At 35.9% G+C, this 15,901-nt stretch overlaps 1 protein-coding gene across 1 annotated transcript in view; it reads right to left on the reverse strand.

Moving 5' to 3' along the window:
* The window catches only part of LOC125581336, a 3,481-nt gene extending 241 nt beyond the window's left edge, over nucleotides 1-3,240 (reverse strand). Inside the window, exon 1 of the mRNA XM_048746584.1 lies at nucleotides 1,744-3,240. Coding sequence (XP_048602541.1) covers nucleotides 2,020-2,973 — 954 coding nt within the window. The 5' untranslated portion in view covers nucleotides 2,974-3,240 and the 3' untranslated portion in view covers nucleotides 1,744-2,019. The remainder of the gene's footprint in view (nucleotides 1-1,743) is intronic.
* Nucleotides 3,241-15,901: the final 12,661 nt, after the last annotated feature.

Genomic DNA, 15,901 nt, shown 5'->3' on the forward strand with positions numbered 1-15,901 from the left:
TATGATCACTTTTAACACTTCTTTTGGACTCCAATTGCACTCAAAATCCCACCAATGGTCCTCTAACTCATCCATGGTGCTCTCCAACACCTGATATGTACAAATGCAATGATATGCAACCTAAATGTGCCTAAATGATGCTCCAAATGACCAAACCATGCAAGAATAAGAAGTTAAAAACATGTAAATTCACAAGATATCAACTCCCCCACACTAGTCTTTTACTTGTCCTCAAGTAAAGTTTCAAGTCCTAAGAAGGAAGAAGTTTGAAAAAGGGAGCTCTTAGCCAAAAGACACACATCCTAGCTCTTCTACAACATTCCAAATGATCATAGCAAACAATCATTGGTCATTTTTTATCAGTCTAGCTTCTCAATGCCTATCAAACTCTTTTTATTTCTTTATACAAAGTGCAATGTTCATCAATCAACAAGTAACTTCAACCAATTCTCACATTCATTCACACACACACACACACAAGGTGGATTCTCACAAATGGGCACATGATCTCAATCACTTGGCTTGGTAGATTAATGGTCTTTTATGAATGAAAAGAAAGGTTCAAATACAATCTTTTAATGGTGGCAATCACTCAAGAACAAGGAGCATGATCATTATGCAAAATTTATCTAAGACTAGGAGCAATTCATGCATACATAGCTCATTCTCATCATTCTACTCTTCTTCCTAAGTGATTACAAATTCTACCCATCTTTTATATTTCAAAACCCAAGTATATACACTTCACTCACATTTCTCACCAAGTGAACTCTCTCTTATTTTTTTTTTATTTACATGATCAACCAACTAAGAACTTGACACTCTTTTTCTTTCCCCATTATGATCTTTCATTAATTTTTTTTTTTTTTACTTTGGGGAATTCTAATTGACACACTTAAGAGTTTTTCTTCTTTTATTTTCTTGGTTCCTATTGGTTTTCTTTTCTTATTGACATTCTTTGATCTTTTTCTCTTCTCTCAACCCAAGATATAACAACTTAAAAACACACAAACTCACTCACCATCCTAGATGCTAGTTCAAATGAGGATCTTATGCTAGCAATAGATGAGAACAAACATATGTCGCTCCCAATACTCTCAAGATTTTGCACATGACAAGCTATCAATAAGAGACCTCACTCAACAAATCAATATTGGTTTCAAAGAATGGCAAGGGTTCAAGGGTAAGGGAGTGCTATTTGGGTTAATGAAAGGATAAGACATGGAATAAGATAACCCAAATGTGTATGAAATCCATGATCAAGTATGCAAGTGCCCATATGCAAGAGAGATTAAATTCTTTATGATCAAGTTCAGTTTGTAATTGGTTTCAAGAACAATGTCAATATCATATGAGCAACATGTTTCAAAAAGAGTTTCAAGGCTCAAGAGATGCTTGTAGATATGTTCTTTTCATGGCAATTTCAATCATGGCTCCCTATGCATAATTCAAAACTCACAACTCTTTTTTTTTTTTTTTTTTTTTTTTTTTTTTTTTTTTTTTACAATCACAAGAAAATCCAAAATGCAAATCATTAAAATCCACACAGATGCAAAGTGCTTGATATGTCAAATGCAAATCATCCAAATAAAACAAGCAAAATGATCAGTTTTTATAGTACCCCCACCACACTCGAATCACACAGTCTCTTGTGTGACTTTGAATTTGGAGTGGTTTACATGATAAGTAAAATAAAAATTACTAGAGATGTGGAGAGAATTTAAACCGGATTAGAGTACTTACCTTGTGACTGTAGCGACTTGAGCATGTCACTATGGATATGTCGCTATGAGCATGTCTCCACAGCACTTGTGTTTCTTTCCTAGCCTCTTTTGAATCCTTTCCTTTTCCTGAACACCTTCCAAACTGAAATGACACACAATTCACACAAACAAACACACAAACAAGGATGGTTCACACAATTTATTAAAAACATTCACACATATATACAAAGGATACTCTTGAGATTTCCTCCCAAGTGAGCTTGTTTTAAGTCTCTAGCTTGACTTTGTGTGCTTGCTAATCATAAGTATCAAAAGGTTGAGCCAATGCACCTTTGGTCCCTCTCCTCCAAGAACAAGGAACCAAGTATGCAAAGGAGCACACTACTGTCCATAGAAAATAGACATATTTTTCCTCAAAGAGCTTCACTAAAGATATGACATGAGTTATGAAATGCTCCTTGAGGTTCAGATGATCATGAGAATCAAAAGCATTAGGTGGAAACACAAAATCAACTACATGTTCAAATGAGGTTTTAACAAAGTAGTCAACTCTATCTCCATCAATCAAATAATACACAATGTTCACATTCTCATGATAGTTTTCAGCATGGGGGTTTTCTATCTCAAGCAAGAGCTTATCCACATCAAGTTCATCCCCTAAATCAGGAAGTTCAAGAAGAGGTCTAGGTTCATCAAGAATGAAAAACTCAGATTCAAGATCAAATGAAGCACATAGATAGCTCTTGTCAAAACAAACTTCAATATGATCTCTAACAAGCTTTTCTATTCTCAACTCATCTAGTTTCTTAGTTTCACATATCAGATCAAGACATTCATTCATGAGCACAAGAGAATTAAGACCAGAGATATTATTCTCACCACAAGGCAAGCATATTTCCTCGAGTTGAAGTTTTAAAGTGGAAATTTCTATACCTTCCAGTTGGAGTGGTGGAGCCCAATACATTACCTCATTAAGGGCACAAGCAGCATCTAACTCATACTGGGTAACCTCCCTTTCTTCAAACTCTGCTCGGTCCCTAATGAGGTGTATCCGGATAAGTTGTGCTAGGTTTCTCTTTGTCTTGTCCCGATTCTTTTTCATTTTCTGAAGCCGATGCAACTCATCCCTTTGGTCTGGTGTGAGTATGCGTATATCAAAGGGTGGTGGCTTCACATATGGCTGATCTTCAATGCGATCTTCAAATGTCTCTTCCTCTTCTTGTGGCTTCTCAGAGTAGCTTGAAGCCATCTCTACAAATAACAAAAGCTAGAAGAAGAGGTTAGTAGCTATACAAAAGCAAAACAAAGCATAAGAAAATAAAGCTTAATCTCAAGAAAGTTTGAAATCTTAATGACAAATCTACTTAGTTCCCCGGCAACGGCGCCAAATTGATTACGCGTTTAAGCACACACCAATTAACCTAATGTGCCAACAATACCACAATCGAATGGTATGTCATTGTAGCATTTTAGGATCGAATCCACAGAGAACTAGAGACTTATAACACCAAGAATACACAAACCTTCCTAATCTAAGCAAACAAGAAGATAGATGATTTGTAACAAACTAATATCCTAGAAATATAAACAAGTGAATCCATGGGCTAAGGGAATTGACTTCAAGTAACTAAGATCCAATCTAGGTGACAAGCTTTCAATCAAAGTAATCTCTTAAGTCTAAACACAATCTTAGACAAGTCCTATGTCTAGGTAAATGCCCATTTGCTTAGAAATCATTAAACATCAAATGTCTTTGGCTTAATTCAATCAAGCAATCTTTAAGTTCAAGTTCAATAACTATCTAGCAATTTTAACATCAAGTGTCCTTGGCTAATCTCACTAGAGCTTAGTTGAGTTGATTCAAACACTTCATCTAATCATGTCTGATGAGAAGTGTTTAGAAATCAGGTTTAGAGTGATCAAGACTAAACAAGCATTAAAAATACTCAACAAGCAAGTTCATACAAGGATCTAATACAATAACACCATAGATCTTCACTAAGTTACTCTAATCTCCCTAACCCATGAATTCTTAAGGAAACTACTCACTAATCTCCATGAAAACACTTAATCTCATAATAGATTGAAGCATATTCAAGTAGATACAACAGAGAATAAAGATAAACAAGGATTAAACAAGCAAAACGAAATTAAAACTCAAGAACAGATGATGAACAATTGAAGAACAGCTCAAGAACACTAAGAACAATGATATTTCAAAGAGAGAGAGTTTTGACAAGTTAAATTATTACAAAGTTGGATAATGATGTTTCTTGCCCACCCTTTTGATAATAAGAAAGAAAATATTATACAGAAAAGTAGGAAAAATCGTGCAAAGGAAAGGTGGGTGGAAGAAAGTGGGAAGTTGGTTAATCCCATCAACTTTCAAGTGGTCCCCGGCAAGGATTGATACACCTATAGTAAATCGATCATAACTTATCCAATACAGCTTCAAATGACTTGAAACCACTTCTATTGGAAAGCTAACTCAATTTCCAGTGTCTCCACAAATTTTGAGCTTCAGAAGAGATTTTTAAGGCCTTCATCCGTGTTCATCTTTCACGCTCTGGCTTCAGAGCGGGTACGCCACCTCGCTGCCAAACCCCGCTCCAAATGTTTTGCTTCGTTTCTTCATAACACGCGCGAGCTACAGACCCCGCTCCACCAGGTCGCTCTACATATGGAGCGGGTACGCTACCTCGCTGCGTGAGGTCGCTCTGATAGGGAGATCGCTCAATGATCACTTTTAACACTTCTTTTGGACTCCAATTGCACTCAAAATCCCACCAATGGTCCTCTAACTCATCCATGGTGCTCTCCAACACCTGATATGTACAAATGCAATGATATGCAACCTAAATGTGCCTAAATGATGCTCCAAATGACCAAACCATGCAAGAATAAGAAGTTAAAAACATGTAAATTCACAAGATATCAACTCCCCCACACTAGTCTTTTACTTGTCCTCAAGTAAAGTTTCAAGTCCTAAGAAGGAAGAAGTTTGAAAAAGGGAGCTCTTAGCCAAAAGACACACATCCTAGCTCTTCTACAACATTCCAAATGATCATAGCAAACAATCATTGGTCATTTTTCTATCAGTCTAGCTTCTCAATGCCTATCAAACTCTTTTTATTTCTTTATACAAAGTGCAATGTTCATCAATCAACAAGTAACTTCAACCAATTCTCACATTCATTCACACACACACACACAAGGTGGATTCTCACAAATGGGCACATGATCTCAATCACTTGGCTTGGTAGATTAATGGTCTTTTATGAATGAAAAGAAAGGTTCAAATACAATCTTTTTAATGGTGGCAATCACTCAAGAACAAGGAGCATGATCATTATGCAAAATTTATCTAAGACTAGGAGCAATTCATGCATACATAGCTCATTCTCATCATTCTACTCTTCTTCCTAAGTGATTACAAATTCTACCCATCTTTTATATTTCAAAACCCAAGTATATACACTTCACTCACATTTCTCACCAAGTGAACTCTCTCTTTTTTTTTTTTTTTACATGATCAACCAACTAAGAACTTGACACTCTTTTTCTTTCCCCATTATGATCTTTCATTAATTTTTTTTTTTTTTACTTTGGGGAATTCTAATTGACACACTTAAGAGTTTTTCTTCTTTTATTTTCTTGGTTCCTATTGGTTTTCTTTTCTTATTGACATTCTTTGATCTTTTTCTCTTCTCTCAAACCCAAGATATAACAACTTAAAAACACACAAACTCACTCACCATCCTAGATGCTAGTTCAAATGAGGATCTTATGCTAGCAATAGATGAGAACAAACATATGTCGCTCCCAATACTCTCAAGATTTTGCACATGACAAGCTATCAATAAGAGACCTCACTCAACAAATCAATATTGGTTTCAAAGAATGGCAAGGGTTCAAGGGTAAGGGAGTGCTATTTGGGTTAATGAAAGGATAAGACATGGAATAAGATAACCCAAATGTGTATGAAATCCATGATCAAGTATGCAAGTGCCCATATGCAAGAGAGATTAAATTCTTTATGATCAAGTTCAGTTTGTAATTGGTTTCAAGAACAATGTCAATATCATATGAGCAACATGTTTCAAAAAGAGTTTTCAAGGCTCAAGAGATGCTTGTAGATATGTTCTTTTCATGGCAATTTCAATCATGGCTCCCTATGCATAATTCAAAATCACAACTCTTTTTTTTTTTTTTTTTTTTTTTTTTTTTTTTTTTTTTAACAATCACAAGAAAATCCAAAATGCAAATCATTAAAATCCACACAGATGCAAAGTGCTTGATATGTCAAATGCAAATCATCCAAATAAAAACAAGCAAAATGATCAGTTTTTATAGTACCCCCACCACACTCGAATCACACAGTCTCTTGTGTGACTTTGAATTTGGAGTGGTTTACATGATAAGTAAAATAAAAATTACTAGAGATGTGGAGAGAATTTAAACCGGATTAGAGTACTTACCTTGTGACTGTAGCGACTTGAGCATGTCACTATGGATATGTCGCTATGAGCATGTCTCCACAGCACTTGTGTTTCTTTCCTAGCCTCTTTTGAATCCTTTCCTTTTCCTGAACACCTTCCAAACTGAAATGACACACAATTCACACAAACAAACACACAAACAAGGATGGTTCACACAATTTATTAAAAACATTCACACATATATACAAAGGATACTCTTGAGATTTCCTCCCAAGTGAGCTTGTTTTAAGTCTCTAGCTTGACTTTGTGTGCTTGCTAATCATAAGTATCAAAAGGTTGAGCCAATGCACCTTTGGTCCCTCTCCTCCAAGAACAAGGAACCAAGTATGCAAAGGAGCACACTACTGTCCATAGAAAATAGACATATTTTTCCTCAAAGAGCTTCACTAAAGATATGACATGAGTTATGAAATGCTCCTTGAGGTTCAGATGATCATGAGAATCAAAAGCATTAGGTGGAAACACAAAATCAACTACATGTTCAAATGAGGTTTTAACAAAGTAGTCAACTCTATCTCCATCAATCAAATAATACACAATGTTCACATTCTCATGATAGTTTTCAGCATGGGGGTTTTCTATCTCAAGCAAGAGCTTATCCACATCAAGTTCATCCCCTAAATCAGGAAGTTCAAGAAGAGGTCTAGGTTCATCAAGAATGAAAAACTCAGATTCAAGATCAAATGAAGCACATAGATAGCTCTTGTCAAAACAAACTTCAATATGATCTCTAACAAGCTTTTCTATTCTCAACTCATCTAGTTTCTTAGTTTCACATATCAGATCAAGACATTCATTCATGAGCACAAGAGAATTAAGACCAGAGATATTATTCTCACCACAAGGCAAGCATATTTCCTCGAGTTGAAGTTTTAAAGTGGAAATTTCTATACCTTCCAGTTGGAGTGGTGGAGCCCAATACATTACCTCATTAAGGGCACAAGCAGCATCTAACTCATACTGGGTAACCTCCCTTTCTTCAAACTCTGCTCGGTCCCTAATGAGGTGTATCCGGATAAGTTGTGCTAGGTTTCTCTTTGTCTTGTCCCGATTCTTTTTCATTTTCTGAAGCCGATGCAACTCATCCCTTTGGTCTGGTGTGAGTATGCGTATATCAAAGGGTGGTGGCTTCACATATGGCTGATCTTCAATGCGATCTTCAAATGTCTCTTCCTCTTCTTGTGGCTTCTCAGAGTAGCTTGAAGCCATCTCTACAAATAACAAAAGCTAGAAGAAGAGGTTAGTAGCTATACAAAAGCAAAACAAAGCATAAGAAAATAAAGCTTAATCTCAAGAAAGTTTGAAATCTTAATGACAAATCTACTTAGTTCCCCGGCAACGGCGCCAAATTGATTACGCGTTTAAGCACACACCAATTAACCTAATGTGCCAACAATACCACAATCGAATGGTATGTCATTGTAGCATTTTAGGATCGAATCCACAGAGAACTAGAGACTTATAACACCAAGAATACACAAACCTTCCTAATCTAAGCAAACAAGAAGATAGATGATTTGTAACAAACTAATATCCTAGAAATATAAACAAGTGAATCCATGGGCTAAGGGAATTGACTTCAAGTAACTAAGATCCAATCTAGGTGACAAGCTTTCAATCAAAGTAATCTCTTAAGTCTAAACACAATCTTAGACAAGTCCTATGTCTAGGTAAATGCCCATTTGCTTAGAAATCATTAAACATCAAATGTCTTTGGCTTAATTCAATCAAGCAATCTTTAAGTTCAAGTTCAATAACTATCTAGCAATTTTAACATCAAGTGTCCTTGGCTAATCTCACTAGAGCTTAGTTGAGTTGATTCAAACACTTCATCTAATCATGTCTGATGAGAAGTGTTTAGAAATCAGGTTTAGAGTGATCAAGACTAAACAAGCATTAAAAATACTCAACAAGCAAGTTCATACAAGGATCTAATACAATAACACCATAGATCTTCACTAAGTTACTCTAATCTCCCTAACCCATGAATTCTTAAGGAAACTACTCACTAATCTCCATGAAAACACTTAATCTCATAATAGATTGAAGCATATTCAAGTAGATACAACAGAGAATAAAGATAAACAAGGATTAAACAAGCAAAACGAAATTAAAACTCAAGAACAGATGATGAACAATTGAAGAACAGCTCAAGAACACTAAGAACAATGATATTTCAAAGAGAGAGAGTTTTGACAAGTTAAATTATTACAAAGTTGGATAATGATGTTTCTTGCCCACCCTTTTGATAATAAGAAAGAAAATATTATACAGAAAAGTAGGAAAAATCGTGCAAAGGAAAGGTGGGTGGAAGAAAGTGGGAAGTTGGTTAATCCCATCAACTTTCAAGTGGTCCCCGGCAAGGATTGATACACCTATAGTAAATCGATCATAACTTATCCAATACAGCTTCAAATGACTTGAAACCACTTCTATTGGAAAGCTAACTCAATTTCCAGTGTCTCCACAAATTTTGAGCTTCAGAAGAGATTTTTAAGGCCTTCATCCGTGTTCATCTTTCACGCTCTGGCTTCAGAGCGGGTACGCCACCTCGCTGCCAAACCCCGCTCCAAATGTTTTGCTTCGTTTCTTCATAACACGCGCGAGCTACAGACCCCGCTCCACCAGGTCGCTCTACATATGGAGCGGGTACGCTACCTCGCTGCGTGAGGTCGCTCTGATAGGGAGATCGCTCAATGATCACTTTTAACACTTCTTTTGGACTCCAATTGCACTCAAAATCCCACCAATGGTCCTCTAACTCATCCATGGTGCTCTCCAACACCTGATATGTACAAATGCAATGATATGCAACCTAAATGTGCCTAAATGATGCTCCAAATGACCAAACCATGCAAGAATAAGAAGTTAAAAACATGTAAATTCACAAGATATCAACTCCCCCACACTAGTCTTTTACTTGTCCTCAAGTAAAGTTTCAAGTCCTAAGAAGGAAGAAGTTTGAAAAAGGGAGCTCTTAGCCAAAAGACACACATCCTAGCTCTTCTACAACATTCCAAATGATCATAGCAAACAATCATTGGTCATTTTTCTATCAGTCTAGCTTCTCAATGCCTATCAAACTCTTTTTATTTCTTTATACAAAGTGCAATGTTCATCAATCAACAAGTAACTTCAACCAATTCTCACATTCATTCACACACACACACACAAGGTGGATTCTCACAAATGGGCACATGATCTCAATCACTTGGCTTGGTAGATTAATGGTCTTTTATGAATGAAAAGAAAGGTTCAAATACAATCTTTTTAATGGTGGCAATCACTCAAGAACAAGGAGCATGATCATTATGCAAAATTTATCTAAGACTAGGAGCAATTCATGCATACATAGCTCATTCTCATCATTCTACTCTTCTTCCTAAGTGATTACAAATTCTACCCATCTTTTATATTTCAAAACCCAAGTATATACACTTCACTCACATTTCTCACCAAGTGAACTCTCTCTTTTTTTTTTTATTTACATGATCAACCAACTAAGAACTTGACACTCTTTTTCTTTCCCCATTATGATCTTTCATTAATTTTTTTTTTTTTTACTTTGGGGAATTCTAATTGACACACTTAAGAGTTTTTCTTCTTTTATTTTCTTGGTTCCTATTGGTTTTCTTTTCTTATTGACATTCTTTGATCTTTTTCTCTTCTCTCAAACCCAAGATATAACAACTTAAAAACACACAAACTCACTCACCATCCTAGATGCTAGTTCAAATGAGGATCTTATGCTAGCAATAGATGAGAACAAACATATGTCGCTCCCAATACTCTCAAGATTTTGCACATGACAAGCTATCAATAAGAGACCTCACTCAACAAATCAATATTGGTTTCAAAGAATGGCAAGGGTTCAAGGGTAAGGGAGTGCTATTTGGGTTAATGAAAGGATAAGACATGGAATAAGATAACCCAAATGTGTATGAAATCCATGATCAAGTATGCAAGTGCCCATATGCAAGAGAGATTAAATTCTTTATGATCAAGTTCAGTTTGTAATTGGTTTCAAGAACAATGTCAATATCATATGAGCAACATGTTTCAAAAAGAGTTTTCAAGGCTCAAGAGATGCTTGTAGATATGTTCTTTTCATGGCAATTTCAATCATGGCTCCCTATGCATAATTCAAAACTCACAACTCTTTTTTTTTTTTTTTTTTTTTTTTTTTTTTTTTTTTAACAATCACAAGAAAATCCAAAATGCAAATCATTAAAATCCACACAGATGCAAAGTGCTTGATATGTCAAATGCAAATCATCCAAATAAAAACAAGCAAAATGATCAGTTTTTATAGTACCCCCACCACACTCGAATCACACAGTCTCTTGTGTGACTTTGAATTTGGAGTGGTTTACATGATAAGTAAAATAAAAATTACTAGAGATGTGGAGAGAATTTAAACCGGATTAGAGTACTTACCTTGTGACTGTAGCGACTTGAGCATGTCACTATGGATATGTCGCTATGAGCATGTCTCCACAGCACTTGTGTTTCTTTCCTAGCCTCTTTTGAATCCTTTCCTTTTCCTGAACACCTTCCAAACTGAAATGACACACAATTCACACAAACAAACACACAAACAAGGATGGTTCACACAATTTATTAAAAACATTCACACATATATACAAAGGATACTCTTGAGATTTCCTCCCAAGTGAGCTTGTTTTAAGTCTCTAGCTTGACTTTGTGTGCTTGCTAATCATAAGTATCAAAAGGTTGAGCCAATGCACCTTTGGTCCCTCTCCTCCAAGAACAAGGAACCAAGTATGCAAAGGAGCACACTACTGTCCATAGAAAATAGACATATTTTTCCTCAAAGAGCTTCACTAAAGATATGACATGAGTTATGAAATGCTCCTTGAGGTTCAGATGATCATGAGAATCAAAAGCATTAGGTGGAAACACAAAATCAACTACATGTTCAAATGAGGTTTTAACAAAGTAGTCAACTCTATCTCCATCAATCAAATAATACACAATGTTCACATTCTCATGATAGTTTTCAGCATGGGGGTTTTCTATCTCAAGCAAGAGCTTATCCACATCAAGTTCATCCCCTAAATCAGGAAGTTCAAGAAGAGGTCTAGGTTCATCAAGAATGAAAAACTCAGATTCAAGATCAAATGAAGCACATAGATAGCTCTTGTCAAAACAAACTTCAATATGATCTCTAACAAGCTTTTCTATTCTCAACTCATCTAGTTTCTTAGTTTCACATATCAGATCAAGACATTCATTCATGAGCACAAGAGAATTAAGACCAGAGATATTATTCTCACCACAAGGCAAGCATATTTCCTCGAGTTGAAGTTTTAAAGTGGAAATTTCTATACCTTCCAGTTGGAGTGGTGGAGCCCAATACATTACCTCATTAAGGGCACAAGCAGCATCTAACTCATACTGGGTAACCTCCCTTTCTTCAAACTCTGCTCGGTCCCTAATGAGGTGTATCCGGATAAGTTGTGCTAGGTTTCTCTTTGTCTTGTCCCGATTCTTTTTCATTTTCTGAAGCCGATGCAACTCATCCCTTTGGTCTGGTGTGAGTATGCGTATATCAAAGGGTGGTGGCTTCACATATGGCTGATCTTCAATGCGATCTTCAAATGTCTCTTCCTCTTCTTGTGGCTTCTCAGAGTAGCTTGAAGCCATCTCTACAAATAACAAAAGCTAGAAGAAGAGGTTAGTAGCTATACAAAAGCAAAACAAAGCATAAGAAAATAAAGCTTAATCTCAAGAAAGTTTGAAATCTTAATGACAAATCTACTTAGTTCCCCGGCAACGGCGCCAAATTGATTACGCGTTTAAGCACACACCAATTAACCTAATGTGCCAACAATACCACAATCGAATGGTATGTCATTGTAGCATTTTAGGATCGAATCCACAGAGAACTAGAGACTTATAACACCAAGAATACACAAACCTTCCTAATCTAAGCAAACAAGAAGATAGATGATTTGTAACAAACTAATATCCTAGAAATATAAACAAGTGAATCCATGGGCTAAGGGAATTGACTTCAAGTAACTAAGATCCAATCTAGGTGACAAGCTTTCAATCAAAGTAATCTCTTAAGTCTAAACACAATCTTAGACAAGTCCTATGTCTAGGTAAATGCCCATTTGCTTAGAAATCATTAAACATCAAATGTCTTTGGCTTAATTCAATCAAGCAATCTTTAAGTTCAAGTTCAATAACTATCTAGCAATTTTAACATCAAGTGTCCTTGGCTAATCTCACTAGAGCTTAGTTGAGTTGATTCAAACACTTCATCTAATCATGTCTGATGAGAAGTGTTTAGAAATCAGGTTTAGAGTGATCAAGACTAAACAAGCATTAAAAATACTCAACAAGCAAGTTCATACAAGGATCTAATACAATAACACCATAGATCTTCACTAAGTTACTCTAATCTCCCTAACCCATGAATTCTTAAGGAAACTACTCACTAATCTCCATGAAAACACTTAATCTCATAATAGATTGAAGCATATTCAAGTAGATACAACAGAGAATAAAGATAAACAAGGATTAAACAAGCAAAACGAAATTAAAACTCAAGAACAGATGATGAACAATTGAAGAACAGCTCAAGAACACTAAGAACAATGATATTTCAAAGAGAGAGAGTTTTGACAAGTTAAATTATTACAAAGTTGGATAATGATGTTTCTTGCCCACCCTTTTGATAATAAGAAAGAAAATATTATACAGAAAAGTAGGAAAAATCGTGCAAAGGAAAGGTGGGTGGAAGAAAGTGGGAAGTTGGTTAATCCCATCAACTTTCAAGTGGTCCCCGGCAAGGATTGATACACCTATAGTAAATCGATCATAACTTATCCAATACAGCTTCAAATGACTTGAAACCACTTCTATTGGAAAGCTAACTCAATTTCCAGTGTCTCCACAAATTTTGAGCTTCAGAAGAGATTTTTAAGGCCTTCATCCGTGTTCATCTTTCACGCTCTGGCTTCAGAGCGGGTACGCCACCTCGCTGCCAAACCCCGCTCCAAATGTTTTGCTTCGTTTCTTCATAACACGCGCGAGCTACAGACCCCGCTCCACCAGGTCGCTCTACATATGGAGCGGGTACGCTACCTCGCTGCGTGAGGTCGCTCTGATAGGGAGATCGCTCAATGATCACTTTTAACACTTCTTTTGGACTCCAATTGCACTCAAAATCCCACCAATGGTCCTCTAACTCATCCATGGTGCTCTCCAACACCTGATATGTACAAATGCAATGATATGCAACCTAAATGTGCCTAAATGATGCTCCAAATGACCAAACCATGCAAGAATAAGAAGTTAAAAACATGTAAATTCACAAGATATCAACTCCCCCACACTAGTCTTTTACTTGTCCTCAAGTAAAGTTTCAAGTCCTAAGAAGGAAGAAGTTTGAAAAAGGGAGCTCTTAGCCAAAAGACACACATCCTAGCTCTTCTACAACATTCCAAATGATCATAGCAAACAATCATTGGTCATTTTTCTATCAGTCTAGCTTCTCAATGCCTATCAAACTCTTTTTATTTCTTTATACAAAGTGCAATGTTCATCAATCAACAAGTAACTTCAACCAATTCTCACATTCATTCACACACACACACACAAGGTGGATTCTCACAAATGGGCACATGATCTCAATCACTTGGCTTGGTAGATTAATGGTCTTTTATGAATGAAAAGAAAGGTTCAAATACAATCTTTTTAATGGTGGCAATCACTCAAGAACAAGGAGCATGATCATTATGCAAAATTTATCTAAGACTAGGAGCAATTCATGCATACATAGCTCATTCTCATCATTCTACTCTTCTTCCTAAGTGATTACAAATTCTACCCATCTTTTATATTTCAAAACCCAAGTATATACACTTCACTCACATTTCTCACCAAGTGAACTCTCTCTTTTTTTTTTTTTTTACATGATCAACCAACTAAGAACTTGACACTCTTTTTCTTTCCCCATTATGATCTTTCATTAATTTTTTTTTTTTTTTACTTTGGGGAATTCTAATTGACACACTTAAGAGTTTTTCTTCTTTTATTTTCTTGGTTCCTATTGGTTTTCTTTTCTTATTGACATTCTTTGATCTTTTTCTCTTCTCTCAAACCCAAGATATAACAACTTAAAAACACACAAACTCACTCACCATCCTAGATGCTAGTTCAAATGAGGATCTTATGCTAGCAATAGATGAGAACAAACATATGTCGCTCCCAATACTCTCAAGATTTTGCACATGACAAGCTATCAATAAGAGACCTCACTCAACAAATCAATATTGGTTTCAAAGAATGGCAAGGGTTCAAGGGTAAGGGAGTGCTATTTGGGTTAATGAAAGGATAAGACATGGAATAAGATAACCCAAATGTGTATGAAATCCATGATCAAGTATGCAAGTGCCCATATGCAAGAGAGATTAAATTCTTTATGATCAAGTTCAGTTTGTAATTGGTTTCAAGAACAATGTCAATATCATATGAGCAACATGTTTCAAAAAGAGTTTTCAAGGCTCAAGAGATGCTTGTAGATATGTTCTTTTCATGGCAATTTCAATCATGGCTCCCTATGCATAATTCAAAATGCATAATTCAAAACTCACAACTCTTTTTTTTTTTTTTTTTTTTTTTTTTTTTTTTTTTAACAATCACAAGAAAATCCAAAATGCAAATCATTAAAATCCACACAGATGCAAAGTGCTTGATATGTCAAATGCAAATCATCCAAATAAAAACAAGCAAAATGATCAGTTTTTATAGTACCCCCACCACACTCGAATCACACAGTCTCTTGTGTGACTTTGAATTTGGAGTGGTTTACATGATAAGTAAAATAAAAATTACTAGAGATGTGGAGAGAATTTAAACCGGATTAGAGTACTTACCTTGTGACTGTAGCGACTTGAGCATGTCACTATGGATATGTCGCTATGAGCATGTCTCCACAGCACTTGTGTTTCTTTCCTAGCCTCTTTTGAATCCTTTCCTTTTCCTGAACACCTTCCAAACTGAAATGACACACAATTCACACAAACAAACACACAAACAAGGATGGTTCACACAATTTATTAAAAACATTCACACATATATACAAAGGATACTCTTGAGATTTCCTCCCAAGTGAGCTTGTTTTAAGTCTCTAGCTTGACTTTGTGTGCTTGCTAATCATAAGTATCAAAAGGTTGAGCCAATGCACCTTTGGTCCCTCTCCTCCAAGAACAAGGAACCAAGTATGCAAAGGAGCACACTACTGTCCATAGAAAATAGACATATTTTTCCTCAAAGAGCTTCACTAAAGATATGACATGAGTTATGAAATGCTCCTTGAGGTTCAGATGATCATGAGAATCAAAAGCATTAGGTGGAAACACAAAATCAACTACATGTTCAAATGAGGTTTTAACAAAGTAGTCAACTCTATCTCCATCAATCAAATAATACACAATGTTCACATTCTCATGATAGTTTTCAGCATGGGGGTTTTCTATCTCAAGCAAGAGCTTATCCACATCAAGTTCATCCCCTAAATCAGGAAGTTCAAGAAGAGGTCTAGGTTCATCAAGAATGAAAAACTCAGATTCAAGATCAAATGAAGCACATAGATAGCTCTTGTCAAAACAAACTTCAATATGATCTCTAACAAGCTTTTCTATT

The sequence above is a fragment of the Brassica napus genome, chromosome C2, assembly GCF_020379485.1.
Source record: "Brassica napus cultivar Da-Ae chromosome C2, Da-Ae, whole genome shotgun sequence".
In the NCBI taxonomy this organism is placed as follows: Eukaryota; Viridiplantae; Streptophyta; class Magnoliopsida; order Brassicales; family Brassicaceae; genus Brassica; species Brassica napus.